Genomic DNA, 14,947 nt, shown 5'->3' on the forward strand with positions numbered 1-14,947 from the left:
TTTACTTTTCTTCCCATCTCCATTGCACCCAACATGTCAATCTGTTCATTTGATAGCTTCTGACACATCCCTTGTTAAATGGGAAAGAACATTCTTTCCCTCTGACTTACAAATACAGACTGGTTTCTGAGAAGACCACTGGCTACTTTTTTGACAAGTGATTGTTTTCTTCCCCTTCAGTTCAAATGCAGGCTGGCATTCAAATGTCAATGAGTCTCCATGGCGAAATGTTGACCCTTCTCTCTTGCCATACGCGAGCAATCCAGGATCTCCACAGCTTCCCTGGTCAATTTCTAGAAGAAACACAAATAAAGATATGAATGTAGGGAACATAAAGGAAATCTCTGCATGCAATTTTTTATCTGGTATTTTACTCTTGCTATCATAGCAATTCTTTCCATAAGCACACACACACACACACTCATCAAAAAATATAGGTCAGGCTTGTTTGCTTTCATAATGCTTTGGGAAAACTTCTAATGTCACAGCAGAAGAAGTCAGAAGGACCAGTGTATGACCCTTCCAGCTCCTGGGCACATTCTCTACTTAGACTATATTCTTCCTTTGCTCTTGCAGGCAATTCCTGGGAAATTAGTCCATAAATGGAGTTAGAAATAGAAGAAACAGATTTAAAAAATCAGGATTGAAGTAGATGTTACAAAAGACTCTGTTCCTGTCATTCTTCTTCCTTTTAAGTTTATAGACTTAAAGATGTTGAAGGAAAAAAAGAAGACAGACAAATGTACCAAATCTCCCCTAAAGATAAAGCTATTCAAAACTGTCATGTGAATCACTGAAATGATATGAATATTTTCCTTCTGTTCTTCTTTGATTGCCAGGTTGAGGAGTTAATCCATTGCATTGATAAAATGCAATTTGCTTGGATTTTATTCTAGGGTGTGGCTCAAAGCCAAACATTTTGGCTTTGCCTAACATTGAATTATGCCTTAGAACATTGTGTTCTTGGGGTTCATTCAGCCAAGGAATGAATATCAGCATCAAAAGTGGGAGAAGTGCTACTGACCTGGTACAGGTGCACCTGCTGTACCTGTCAACACCATCTTAAAGAAGGCACTCCTTTTCCTGAACTTACATGGTAACTACAAAATTCCCAAACAATGTATGCTTCAATTCAGGGAATGTCAAGGGCATAGAGACAGGTAGAGTAAAGGTGTATATGTTGGTCCTGAAGCACTTTTCCCATTTCAGATCCAAATACTGCAGATGCCTCTCATGAGGGATGTCTGCTGGGTATGGTCAAAAAGTCAAGACTGTGGCCCAAACAATGCCATCACAGTTCTACCTGCGGTTTTTTAAATAAAAGTTTGCAGTACACATAAAAATTGATGGAGTTTCCATTGCATTATTGTGACAGCTATCTTGACATTTTTTTTAACCATGCCCTGTGAAGACCCACGCCTACCCTTAATCATGACAAACATGGACAAGAAGGAAATGTGAGCACTGCTACAGTATATGGGATAGGTTGAAGAGACAAACAGAGCAGCGATTCCCTCAAGGGTTTTTTCAGATGATGCACCCAAAGCTCTCCTTGTGTCACACATAAAACATTGCCTCTTAAAAAATCATACTCTGCAGTCACTCTGGCCATTTTTCATTATCAGTTTGCTTTTTGTAATTTAAGAAAACTAGTGTGAACAATCTTAACCAGGGGTGGGATTCTACCAGTTCCGATCAGTTCTATAGAATCGGTTGTTATGATTCTGCGCAGTTCTGAGAACTGGCAAATCGAACCACTGGCTGGTCCCTCCCGTCCCCACCCACCCCACCCCACCCAGGAGGCTTCCCTGAGGCCCAGTCAGGGGTGGCTATTCAGGGGCTTGGGGGAGGGAGAAGTGGCCTGAGAGCAGAGCTGAACCTTCCTTAGGATTGAAGCTTCTATTTTTCAGTGCAGACTCAGGCAGCAGATCGCAGAAAGGCAGATCTGGGAGTGAAGCTGTGATTCTGCAAGCAGCTCAATCTGCCTGCCTGCTTTGCCTGATTTTGGGTAAAGGTTGCTCTTTTTTAAAATAAAAATTCTATATATATATATATATATATATATATATATATATATATATATATATATATATACACACACACATATATATATGGGTGCGCTTGTATGTAAATACTGTAAATATATATATATATATATATATATATATATATATATATATATATATATATATATATATATTTACAGTATTTACATACAAGCGACCCAGCCAGTCACATGACCACCAAGCCACACCCACAAATTAGGCCGTGCCCACAGAACTGGTTGTTAAGAAATTTGAATCCCACCCCTAATCTTAACTCTCTCTTCTTAAAATTTCTTTTGAAAGATCTTCTTTAAAGAGAAATGTTCAGTTATTGAAGATTTGCAGTGATCCATTACTTGTTTGGATACAAGCTGGCTGGGAATTGGCCTTTCCCCCCTTTTTCCCTAAATAAAATTTAACTGAATCCAGAAAAGAGACAATGCTTTTGCCAAAGAAGCCAGGCACAGAGATGGCAATGACAAAAATGACCGGGGTGGGGTGGGGTGGGGGTGGTGGAGTGTGAGAAATCCTTTATTTTGCTAAAATAGCATCATTCTAACAGAAGGCTCTTATTGAGCATATTGTGATCTACTTGCTTCTAATGTAACATGTTATATGAAAACATTGCTATGATTAAAAGTCATAGTTAAAATGTCCCAGGTGGTATTATGGAAGAAACACGGCCCTTTTGGATGCTCACCCACAACTTTATTTTAGTGCCTACCTGTAGATTAAACTAGAAATAAAGTTAATATTTTTAACATACTTGGGTAATTGATGTATGGGAACTTCCCTGCCTGAGAGTCTTGACTGCATAACCAGACTGGTGGTGGAGTTGTCAAGGTTTGTGATTCTAGGAGACTTCAAGTTCTCTTTTCTGAGAGTGGCATTTGGGCTAATTCAGGAGTTCATGGCTACATGACAGCCATCAACCACAGATGTGATAATACACTGGAACTGGAGTTCATTTAAATCTGGAATTGGGTGAGTTTTCTGTTACTCCTTTGTCACAGCTCCTTGGTAGCTATTGAGGTTTAATGTTGCCATTTCTCACCGCAAAGAGGTGGGACCTAACTCAATCAGAACCTCCCAAGGAACAAGTAACCCTGACAGGTTCCAGAAGGATTTTGGAGTTGTTCCTGATGGTCTGCTTCATGGTCTGATTGAGGCTCTAACTGCTAACTGGAATGAGGGAGTGGCAGGGGCTTTGGATTAGATCACAACCATGTGAATTCTATCCATCCATAGAGCCCACCAGGTGAAAACATTGATGCCAGTTTTCTAAGGCAGGCCCAACTTGGAAACCAAAGACAAGTAAGATTCTACCACTTTTTCAGGTTATAACAATAGAATCCTGCAAATCTTAATATGCTTTCCCTCTGCTCCCTTTGTCTTCACGAGAACTAGTCATGTCTGAGAGGATTTCTCAGATTACATTTCTGCCCAAAACTAATTTCTTTCATTTGATATTGTCTTGGTTGAGACTCATGAGCCACAACTTCTGTTCAAAGAGCAGGTGAAAGCTCTAGCCTGGAGGGCCTTTGGTTAAGCTTCATATTGTGCGCCATTTGTACCTCTTCTCAATCGTTTCCACCCCAGATTCATTACAAATGGATTGCTGTAATATGGTTTACATGGAGCTGCCCTTGAAGAGCGTGTGGAAGCTGCAGCTCGTGCAAAATACAGTAGCACGGGGAGCTATGCCTGCTCCTCAATCAGCACACTTTACATCTCTGGTTTGTCCGTTGCCCTGGCTACCAGTATAGTTCTAGGTTCAATTCAAGTTGCTGATGAGGAACTGTAAAGCCCTACATACCATGGGATCAGGATATTTGAGAGATCGCTTCTCCCTTGTCACAATCTCATCATGTCTGGCAGGGGAGACATGTTGAGGGAAGAAGAGAACCTTTTCTGCCATGGAATCTGCCCTTTGGAACATCAAACCAACCAGCTTTTGGGAAAGCTTTGAAAACATGGCACTGCCATCATGCTTGGAGGTCAGCTGATAGCGGAGAGCTGCTTCAATGCCTGTGAGGATGAGGCACTGACTGAACACTGAGGTTGATTTTTCTGTTTTTAATGTGTTATTGAGGGTTTGTAGGCTTTTAAAATTATTTTGTGGTGGTTTTTTGTTTTTTGATTTGGCTATTGCTTTAATTGTTGTGAGATACCCAGTCACTGAGATGCGATTGACAGCTATACAGAATGAATGAATGAATGAATGAATGAATGAATGAATGAATGAATGAATGAATGAATGAAACAGGCAAATAGAGAATGTATGGCATGGTATTGTATGATTTTCAGAGATGAATTGGGAAGAAATTAATCTCTACCTACAGTTATTCCCTTGGGATGTATCAATTGTACATACTGCACTAGTTTTTTTCCCCTACAATTTCTTGTGAAAGGAGGCAGAACATGAACTCCCCATGCGTGTTTTCTAATTAATTGTCCTCACAGAAAGCTAATTTTGAAGCTTCAGACAAGAAAAGACTCACAAATGTTTCTCTTAGCTTGGGGAGGAACAGAATCAATGGAATGCAGAATGTCTGCTTAGTGCTAGTCAAATATTCTGGTTCACTACCTGAAGGATAATAATAATAATAGTTGGGTAAAAATGGCAAGTCCAGTCTAAACATCTGGTGTCTATGCAGTGACTCATAATAAAAATAACAATGATGCATTGAAATATCTGCAAGAAATATAGTTTGCTTGCAAGCAAGAACTGGTGGGACCAAAAAAATAGACAAAGTAATAGATAACAAAGAAGCTAAAATGCTCTGGGATTTCAGAATTTAAACAGAGAAGCACCTGTCACAAAACATGCTAGACTTAACAACTGTCAACAGGAAAAGCAAAAGAAGTCTGGAGAATGAGCATGGTACTACCTGGAGACAATAGAATAAAAGAGAAAGAACTAGAGAAAAATAGGAAGACCTGCAAATAGAATAGAATGACTGTGACAAAAGAAAGCAAAGATAGTACCAACAGTGATAGCTGCCTTAGGTGCAATCTAAAACATCTGCAGCTTCGCTAGAAGGCCATCAGCATTGACAAAGATCATCAGTCAATTGCCAAAGGCAACTTTACTTGGGGCAGCACACATCCTTTAACACCATGAAACAGCATCTGCCTATCTCAGGTCCTGAGACGGACTTGATAGGTAGATTTAAAAAAAAAAAAAAGCCAAATCCAGATTAAACATCTGGCTGAGTACAACCGATCATCATAATAATAGAAAATATGTGCATTGGCAAAATGTCCACCTGTCAATGACCAAAGGCCACACTTCTCGGATCTGCACACATACTGGAATGATATATCACAGCATCCTAGTGTTTAGGGAAGAACTCAGTGTGAACAAAGGTCAATGCCTGGTAAAGAACTGGAAGCTGTGTTTTCGTGCTGTTGTGTATAACAATAAAAATACTTTTAGTCAATAATAATTATTTTTTTTAATTATGATATAAAATGCTATTGATAAAATGTTTTGGTTTATGTTTTATTTTTATATTTGTAATGATAGTATAATTACATTATAATATACATATAAAATTGTAATAATTTTATGAATAAAATTTAATTAAAACTAACTATATGACATACTAAATAATTAAAATCATTAACATTAACAATTTATTTAATAATATATCATCCTGTGATGATACTTTTTCACAGGTAAACGTGATAATATATTTGCCTGACTGTGCATCTATCATCTTCTTCCTCCTCATCAATCAACATCATCAACATACAAGGAAGAGAAGCTGATAGTACTTCTTTATGGAACTATTTCCCAAATTGTTCTGGCAAGAAGGTCATGATCTGTTTGCAGGCTAAAGAGTGTTAGCTAGCTGGACCCAGGTGCTTTTCTGATGCAGCTGTGAGAGTGGCATCACTCTTTGGAGTTTCATTCCCTCTGAGATAAAATCACTCCCAACCCTACTGGCCTTTTGCAAGGCCTTGAAAACTTAGATTTTTGTCCACAGATGTGGCGTACAGCATATCTCTTAACTTTGATGATGATCATGTCATGAAATTCAGCTATTATGAGTTTTTATATTGTGCATTTCATCCATTTTATCTAAGACATTTGCAGGCAAGCCTGTGAAACGAGCAGCTAGTTTGCGAATGCAATTCTACACCTTTCCCCCCTCTGCCAGAGGAGAGGAGGATGAGGAGAGCAGACCAAGGAAGAGGGATATAGATAAGGCAACTGTTACTAATATTATAGGAAGATGCCCTACAATGAAAAACAGGAATGTCCAATGGTCACAACAAGTTCATTCTGGTTCTGGTTCTACTAAAATGGGGAGCTAGGAATTTTTTGAATGTTTTCATGATTTGTTCCAACATTTTTTTATCCCAGCTTACTGGGATTCACTTTGACCTTCATAATCTTGAACTGGGCCTTATAACACATCCAGCATTCCATATAACTGCAACCTGCAGTGAATATGGTAAGCATACATTTGTTTCATGTCTCTGCCTTTTACCAATACAACCTAAGAACTTCAACAATTTTTCAATGGCCTCAGCTTTCTTTGGAGTATATTCTGAAAACAAAAACAAGTCTAGTTATTTATGTTTTCCTTTCAACAGAAATGTGAAATTTCTGAGGAAGAATAAACATGCACTGAAAATCAACGACCAAAAAAAGCTCTTGAAACATTGTCCAGACAAATTCAGTGCAAAAGAAAGAAAAATAAATGTTCTTTATTTTGTAGATAACTAAATGCAGAGCAGGACATGAGACATCCTGTCTGTCAGCTGCTATTAACTGTTGCTGCCTTAGAATAGATTGGGTGAATTTCTCACTGCATAATATGAATGCAAACAGCCACTGGAAAATCAATACAACTGTTATAGGTATTTGCATCATCTTCCGGAATCTGTGCCCAAAATATACAATGGAAGGGAGGGTATGTTAGAAGCTGAAAAAACTTTTCAGTTCAGTTTATGTTGTTTGTCCTAAATGGAAGCATCCAAGGCTTAGAAGAAGAAAGAGAAATGAATGTGTTTCACCGTAATTATCATCCTTAAAATATTAGGATTTACCACTGATTTTACATGACCACTAACATTGTACTAGTTGGAGAATTCTACCCTAAAGCAATGGCCAATTTATCAAAATATTTCCATTGGAACCTGAAACTCAAGATGCAAATGATACAAAAAACTATTGTTCTCAGTAGAAAACAGAAGGGCAGGAAATAACCTGAGATATATTACTTTATTCCTTATGAATATGTATGCATGCATAATTTCCCCTCCTTTCTTTACTGTCCCCTGAAAAGTCTAAATATCAGCGCATCTTTCCCTTTAAAGGGTGATTGACTAATCTTTTGTGGGGTTCCCTCCATCACCTACTGTTTAATAAACACTACAGTGAGACTTGAATATTTGCTTTGGTTCCTGCATCTGGATTTCACCCCTGCAGACTCCTGTTTCAGATCCTTGAAGAATAAAAGGAGGGAGTGAAAATCCTCAATCTTCCATTTTCACCTTTAAGACTCTCTTATTTAAATGAAGAGATAAGCTCAGAGTTCAAATGGGATCTTAGGCTTTCCAGCTCCACATCTCAAGGTTCTGTTTCTAAAGCATCCAATTTCTTGGTTCCAGGTTATTGTCCCTAGCTGTGTTATATGGATAAACAACATTCCCCCATTGAAATTGGGGTATGACTAAAAAAGGGTGAATTTAAATATTTGAAGATCACAGAAAGAGATAAGAAGTCAATTTATCACTGAAATTTAGTGCATGCCAGAAATAGGTTTTCACTTGTGGGAAAGAGTTTTTCACTATGGATGTAAATTTTTCTCATTGAGAAATAATGGGAACAACTGATCTAAAAAACCACTGACAAACTTTACATCTTTAAGATGAAACAATTCTAACACAAACTTGGAAGGGATGAAGTTACACGTATTTCTGGTTAGAAGAAAAGCAGAACATTTTATTGTAGGTCATCTTCAGCCACATCTTCATGTTTCAGTTTTATAAAGGAAGCTTCATAAAGTCAAGGAGAAAGGGGTGTGTGTGTGAGGTGGAAGTAAAGCAACTTCAGCTCCAGATGGCTGGAGCAAAACGTCAAGCTAACAATGCGAGTTTTTGCTCCCCTTTTAATCTTCACTCCATTAAGTTTTAAAATCATTAAGAGTTGAATAGCGTTCAGTCTGGAAGAGTGACAGAAAGCGAGAGAAGAAATGTGGGGAAAGGGCAGTAAAAATAATTATCCTGTGCATACTTAACAAATGTTCATCTCAAAAGTTGAGAAACTTAGAATGCTTTTCATGCAGGGAACCATATTATCTGTCTATCTGTCTATCTCAGCAGAAAATATTTGTTCCCATCTTTTTCTTTTGAAAACTAGATGAAGAAAGTGTCTGATATAGGAGGAATGTCTGCAAGGTAATGAATAAAATTGTTTGAGAAAAGTCTGCTTGTTGTGCTTGTAAAGCAAGATTTAGCTGGGTGCCCAATGTGTCCCCAACAGATTTACAGGACTTATCTGGGCCAACTTGTTTTTGCATCAAACCACATTCTTCCAGCAGTACTACTTTACTTGAGGCATTTATCTCATGACATTCCTTCAAACTTCATCCCATAGACCACTCTTGATTAAAGCAGGACGTGGACAACTACTTTTTGCCATGGTCTTGTATGATAGCTGCTTCTTCTTGGAGTCCCACCAATATTTAGTGGATAATCTAGTGCTGAGGTTGTGTGTTATGCAAATACCAAAAACTACATCAAGTATTCTGAAAATTAACTCAAAGAGATTCATTTTATCTGAAACCAAACCAGCTCAGGTTGGTACTAAACTAGCTCAATTAACTTTTTCATCAGATTTATCAAAAAATACCTGACCACTAAACACACAATAGCATAACAAATGCAACCTATGAAAAGGAACTGAAGACCAGCAGAGCACATCCATGAACACTAACTAGCAGTCATGACAAAACTCCTTAATCTCAGAATGACCTGGGCAGACTCAATTGTACTGTAGTTTCAACTGGAAAACTGTGAGCATCCTAGACTAAGCTAAATACAAAAATGCTATGCAATTCCTGGAAGCTTACGATTCAGAGAAATCTTCCCCTACAAGACACATAGAGGTAAACTCCATGGTCACATCATTCAGAACAGATTGTTTTAAAAAGTTAAAAAGGAAACAGACCAGAATACAGTCTCTCCAGCAGTCTATACCCAGGTAAATAGGGATTAACAAACAATCTAGCAGAAAACAATACCCTAATCAAGGATTACTCAGGAAAAATAACACATGCCATACATATATCCATCCCAATACTAGCCAGGCAAGGAATAGGGTACAAACCTTACACTCACTAGGACTGATAGTGTTACCTAGTCTAGCAATGAAATTATCTTCTTTTAGAAGTTTAGTTAGCCCAGTTCATAGATGTGTCGATGAGATGCCTAACTAGGCTGCAGCACTGACTTTGGTTAATCTCAGAAAGCTAGCCAGAGTCAAATTTAGTTGAACTGTTGATGGAAGTTTCCAGAAAAGCCTGGGACTGGTGATTAGATTAAGACAATGAAGAAACACCCAAGTAGGTGTTACAATTAAACTCTACACTATCATTGCCAAGAAAACAGCATCAACATGCCTGAGTAATCATGGACTTTATTTGAATGTAGAAATTTTACTACCTTTCCCATCCTATAAAAATTTAGGATGATAACTTTGGTCAGGTTTTTCTTCTCTCATTTTAGGAAAAAAATATCTTCAGTCCAGACTATATTTAAGCCACTGCAGCCCATTTTTGACATTGTCTACAAAATGTGGGAGTTATCAGGAAATAGAGCCACAAAACAACCAATCAGCTAAGAACTTAACATCCTTTTCTTTAATTTTTTGCTCCCCGTAGTACTTCTGAAAATACTTTGCTGCAAGAAATTACAAAAAGGCAGTGGCAAACTGCTTCCATAATGCTACCATATCCAAAATATCATCAGAAGTACAACTCAACTCAAAGGATACTTGATTTTTGAAGACTTTGATTAGTGGTTTCAATAAACTAGATCTTATATTAATGTTTGTGTTTGTGCATAAGTATATCAATCTTGATTGCATTTGAAAAGCTTACCAGAACCTCGTTGGTTCATGGATGGGAAACCTGGAGGTAACACTAGAGCTTTTGGTAGGAGGGAAGTTGAAAAAACATTGAGAAAGAAGACGCTGGCAATCTATTTCCTTATTGCTGCCAAGAAATTGCATGAATGCATCCATGGGATGCCCAGATAAATGGCCAAAGTTCAGTAGGTCTAGAGAGGACAATGTCCTAAAATATTTAGGTTGGCTTCTTGCCATCATGATCTTTGATTCTCATAACCTCCAGCAAACTTTAAGGATAATCAAATCAAGCTTGTAGAAAATCTCACTGATCTGGTTCAAATGATAGGAAATTTGCCTCAGGGAAAACAGGTTGCATGGTTTGCAAACAGAAACAAATTATGTAGAAGGAGTGCTGATGCATGCTTGTGTCACAAGATAAAAGGATGCTCTTAAATTCATGAAAATTCAGCCTTTTGAATAATCCACAAGCTGAACTACAGATGACCTTAATTGTGCAGTTCTCTTCTTCAGTGTCATGTTTTCTCTCTGGAAACTCACAATGGGGTATTAAGACTTGGATTGTGACCCACAGGCAATGGGAAGGCATTAACTACTTGCTTCAGTCCTCATTCCAATTATTTAATTGTATCGGCAGCACCTCTTCTGTTTTAACTGGGTTCAAATGCTAAACAGAGTTGAGTTTAAGTGTTCTCTCCCTGGAAACTGACAACCCTTGCGTGAGGGGCCAGCAAAGTTTCATTAGGAAGTTCCTCCACCCCAAAATAAAAATGCTACTGCAAAGATAACATTGGTATGTTAATGAAATCACCAAGATTCAACCTTAATTTGAAGGATAATTTTAGGAAAAAGTATTAAGCTTTAAACTTTCAATCCACACTGAAGAACTGCCCATCCGTCCCTTCCCTCTCCCTTCCACCAAGAGAGAGAAATATACAGCTACCTCAACAATGCTGAATGAAAACCCTTCTCCTCATCTTTGTTTTAGGGACAGAATATTTGTTACTTTATTTTTAAGATGAGCAATTTCATCTCCCTTTGAGATATTACTCTGCTGGTCTAATACATAGAAAATCATATAACTATTTTAATTTCAATTTTAATATAATAGAGTTATGCAATGCTTTAGATTTGATTTCAAAACTTAAGCATGCATGTAATTATTTTATTAAATGTCTTAGTCTGTTTAATTCTACAATGACTCTGGGCAGTGTACTATAAACCAATCCTAAATTACATTGAAATCCCCAAGCATCTAGATGATAAAACCTTCTAAAGCAATAAAATATACATGATCATCATTTTTTTCTAGTTTTCAGGACTCTTTTATTTACACTGAGGAGGAAGTAGGAGATCTCAAGAGGATGTCCCTAGTGCCACAACAGAGAAGGTGTGTACATCATCAACCATATTTTATGTGAGCAAATGTATGCGGAGCAAAATTAAAGTCCTGAAGTTGTTCAAGATTTCAAAGCATACAGCATGTTTTTCAAAGTCCAGACAGAATGACTGCATAGTATTCTGAATTTGAAGGCAAAACAAATGGGGATGTGACTTTCTGAAAGATATTTGGGAACCGTGGTAATTACATTAAAAAAGGGAGTTTGCATCACAGAAATTAACATTTTTAAAGTTTTCATCCCTGTCAAATCTGTGTTTCAGAAATCAAAATCAAGATGATATGTTTTGGAAGAAATTATTGGGCAATTCAATTAAAAACACAGTAGATTAAGATATTACCAAACTTTCATTTGTTGGACGTGTCAACGTTTGGTTATAACATTTTCTATATTTGTTTTAAATCCATAGAAAAATGGAGAATTAGTATATTATACTGCTAAAGAAGACTTGAAAGTAGGCAAGATTAACAAGTTGCATAGCCCTGAATGGAATTAATTAGGCTTTGAACTGAAATAATGTTTCTTTAAAGGACACCTACGATTTTACTGGGGGGACAAACAGCTATGTTTATATGTCATTAACTACAGAAGAGCTACAATTTAATGATCAAGGGCAAAATTTTCAGGGAAGTGCTAACATAAATTTCTGTCTTTTTCAGTTAAAATATTTTGTATAGGCAAGACCTTATGTTGATAAAAAATATGATTGCAGAAATTTAATGATCAGTCTCCAGAACCTCAATTAGTTGACAAATTCTAGGAGGTGAGAGTACATAATTAAAGGGAAAAAAAAGTAAGCCAAGTTGTATTTCTTTGTAACAAGCCTGTATAAAACATCCCACAAGAGATCTTGCATTGTTCTCTCTAGTCTTCAGCAGGAAAGGCCTCTTAAATAGTTATCTTTCACTGTTTAATTACCCCACTTGTAAGTTTATTGTGCCTTGCTTTCTTTTAAAAAAAATAAATTTTATTAAGTTTCCAAATTTTAAAAACATAAAATAAAACTTTATACATTGTTATCAACATTGCGCCTTGCTTTCATTTTACTAAGCAAACATAGTAGCGGAAGCAAACACAAAAGCTACTCTGGTTATATTTAAAGTTATAGTCAATAAAAAAACCTCTCACTTTTTAGATGCCTTTGAACACCCCTCATATATGACATGTGCTAGCAATATATTTTCTTTTCTTGTTCTTACCATCTACCCATCCATGAAAGTAATTTTCGTGTAATGATAAGTAGAAGCTGGCATCCCTCTGAAACAGGTACAGCTTTGTGGAAACCGAGTCACTCATGTGAAATGTGCCTTTATAACACTGGAGAGTTTAGCTTTAGTAATTACAATTATATTCTGCCTTTATTCCAATATGACACCTGTCATCTTTTTCCTCCTTCTCTTTTATGATGCTACGTGTACTATAGGTTGTACTCTTAACTCTCACACCAGGTGTTTCCCTAGCAAAGCAGAAAGTAGCATGGGAAATATGGAACCTACTAGATGCTGCAATCTTCAGGTGTGTTGGATTCCAGCTCTCAGCATCACTAATCCTTTTAGCCATGGGACTAATGGGACAGGAAGTCTAACATATTTAGAGGGTATCAGAGAAACAATGCAATCTACTGCAATGAACCCATCTCTCTTAAAGATACTCCTTGTCTTACAACCATTCATTTAGTGACCATTCTAAGATATGACACTGCTGAAAAAAGTGACTTATGACAGGTCCTCACATGCATGGTTGTTGCAATGTCTTTGTACTCAGATGATCAAAATTTAAGCCCTTGGCAACTAGTATACATTTATGATGGTTGCAGTGTCCCAGATTCACATGATCACCATTTGCAACTCCCAGCCAGCTTCTGACAAGCAAAATTAATGGGAGAAGCCAAATCCAGTTAATGAGCACATGCTTTACTTAACAATCATGGCAAAAAAGGTCATAAAATCAACCGTGACTCCCTTAACTTGCTTAAGCAATGGAAGTTCCAAGCCCAAGTGTGAACGTAAGTTGAGAACTTCTCGTATTGTCCTTCATCATTACAAAGAGCTATAACTTTTTCTTGTCATGAGATTTCTGGGTAAAGTATTTGTGAGTTGTGTTTGTCCAATAAGGAATCAATGCAGAAATTTTATTTACCTTCATAGGTTGCTTTGAACCCTAGTAGGTTCCTCACACTATCAGTCTGGAAGAGGAGCCACATCTGATGTTGAGTGCTGACAATCAAATCAGGGACAGTTGTGCCTGTTAAACTGTCAAGAAAGAAAAGAAACTAAAGCAGCAGCAGCAGGTATCTGAAGGTGGAAGAAACAGCTCTTCTCAAAGAGAACACATTAAGAGAAGTAAATGCAACATTACTAAAAGGATTAAGAAAGAGAGGAAAGGCTTTTGCTGGGTTCACTTCTTTGCCAAATGCTTGGAACAAAAATTAGTATTGATTTCTCTAAGGCTATCTCTACTATTAGGTAGATAGTGGTGGCCATTTTACATAGCAGATGCTGAGCTCATGGGGAATGGATTTTGGAGGACCGAATTCTGCATGTTCCCCTCACATCACATTGATTTGCAAGTCTCCAGACATGGCAGAAAATGCTATTGTATCACCTTAAATTGACTTACATGATAGATATGGAATAGAAGAATACATTCTTGTACTCAACACAGCCCTGACACTTCATCTCAAGTCAAGCAATACGATAACCATCATGATAACACAATAAAACCTGTTGCATTTTTGTTACATCTTCTTGATTTCTCTCATGCTGTCCCATACTTTGATAAATGGATGCATATTTCTAATGTACTTAGATTTCCAAAATGAAGTAACAATTTGGGTCTTCCTACACCCATAATCCAATGCAATAGTTTCAATGTTCCACAATAGAATATAAGAACCAAAGATGAACTTTGTAGATCTTCGGATGAATGTAGATGAACATGGTGATGCAAACAAGTCCCACAAGTAAAATTAAAAAACAAACACAAAGTATATCAAATAAGATTATCTGAAGAAATTTTCACCTTGCCTGGTCAACAGTACACACCAACTATAGAAATTCCAACGCATATACAACACACTGACACCAACACTAGAAATAACAACCTGATGCCTGAGACTTCCTTGATCAGTGTCATTCTATATTTTGTACTTATAACTCAAGAATGATCTGATATGACCATATTTGACAGTAAGGAAACAGTAATGAAAGTGTCAAAGCCTTAATTGAAAGTCCCAGATCAAAGGATCATCATTTAATCCATTGCTCTGAGGCTGATTTTGTTATAGACCAATTCATTCCAAAATAACTCAGCAACATTTCTATCAGAGTGAGCAAATTTGAGGTTTGTGGGATTGTTTCCCCCTCCCCCCTTTGTTTTTATAACAGCATCACATTAGA

The 14,947-nt window shown here is 37.2% G+C and overlaps 1 protein-coding gene across 2 annotated transcripts in view; it reads right to left on the minus strand.

The window, feature by feature from the left end:
• CSMD2 (CUB and Sushi multiple domains 2) overlaps nt 1-14,947 on the minus strand; it is a 635,577-nt gene that overhangs the window by 241,344 nt on the left and 379,286 nt on the right. The window contains exons 12-13 of one of the 2 annotated variants that reach the window (XM_026702685.2): nt 13,689-13,801; nt 111-293 (exon numbers count right to left, since the gene is read on the minus strand). The exons of the other annotated variant lie outside the window; for it this stretch is intronic. Of the exons in view, the coding sequence (XP_026558470.2) occupies nt 111-293; nt 13,689-13,801 (296 nt within the window). The remainder of the gene's footprint in view (nt 1-110; nt 294-13,688; nt 13,802-14,947) is intronic. 2 annotated transcript variants of the gene reach the window in all.

The sequence above is a fragment of the Pseudonaja textilis genome, chromosome 10 (genome assembly GCF_049901715.1).
Source record: "Pseudonaja textilis isolate UNSWEBS1 chromosome 10, rPseTex1.2, whole genome shotgun sequence".
NCBI lineage: Eukaryota > Metazoa > Chordata > Lepidosauria > Squamata > Elapidae > Pseudonaja > Pseudonaja textilis.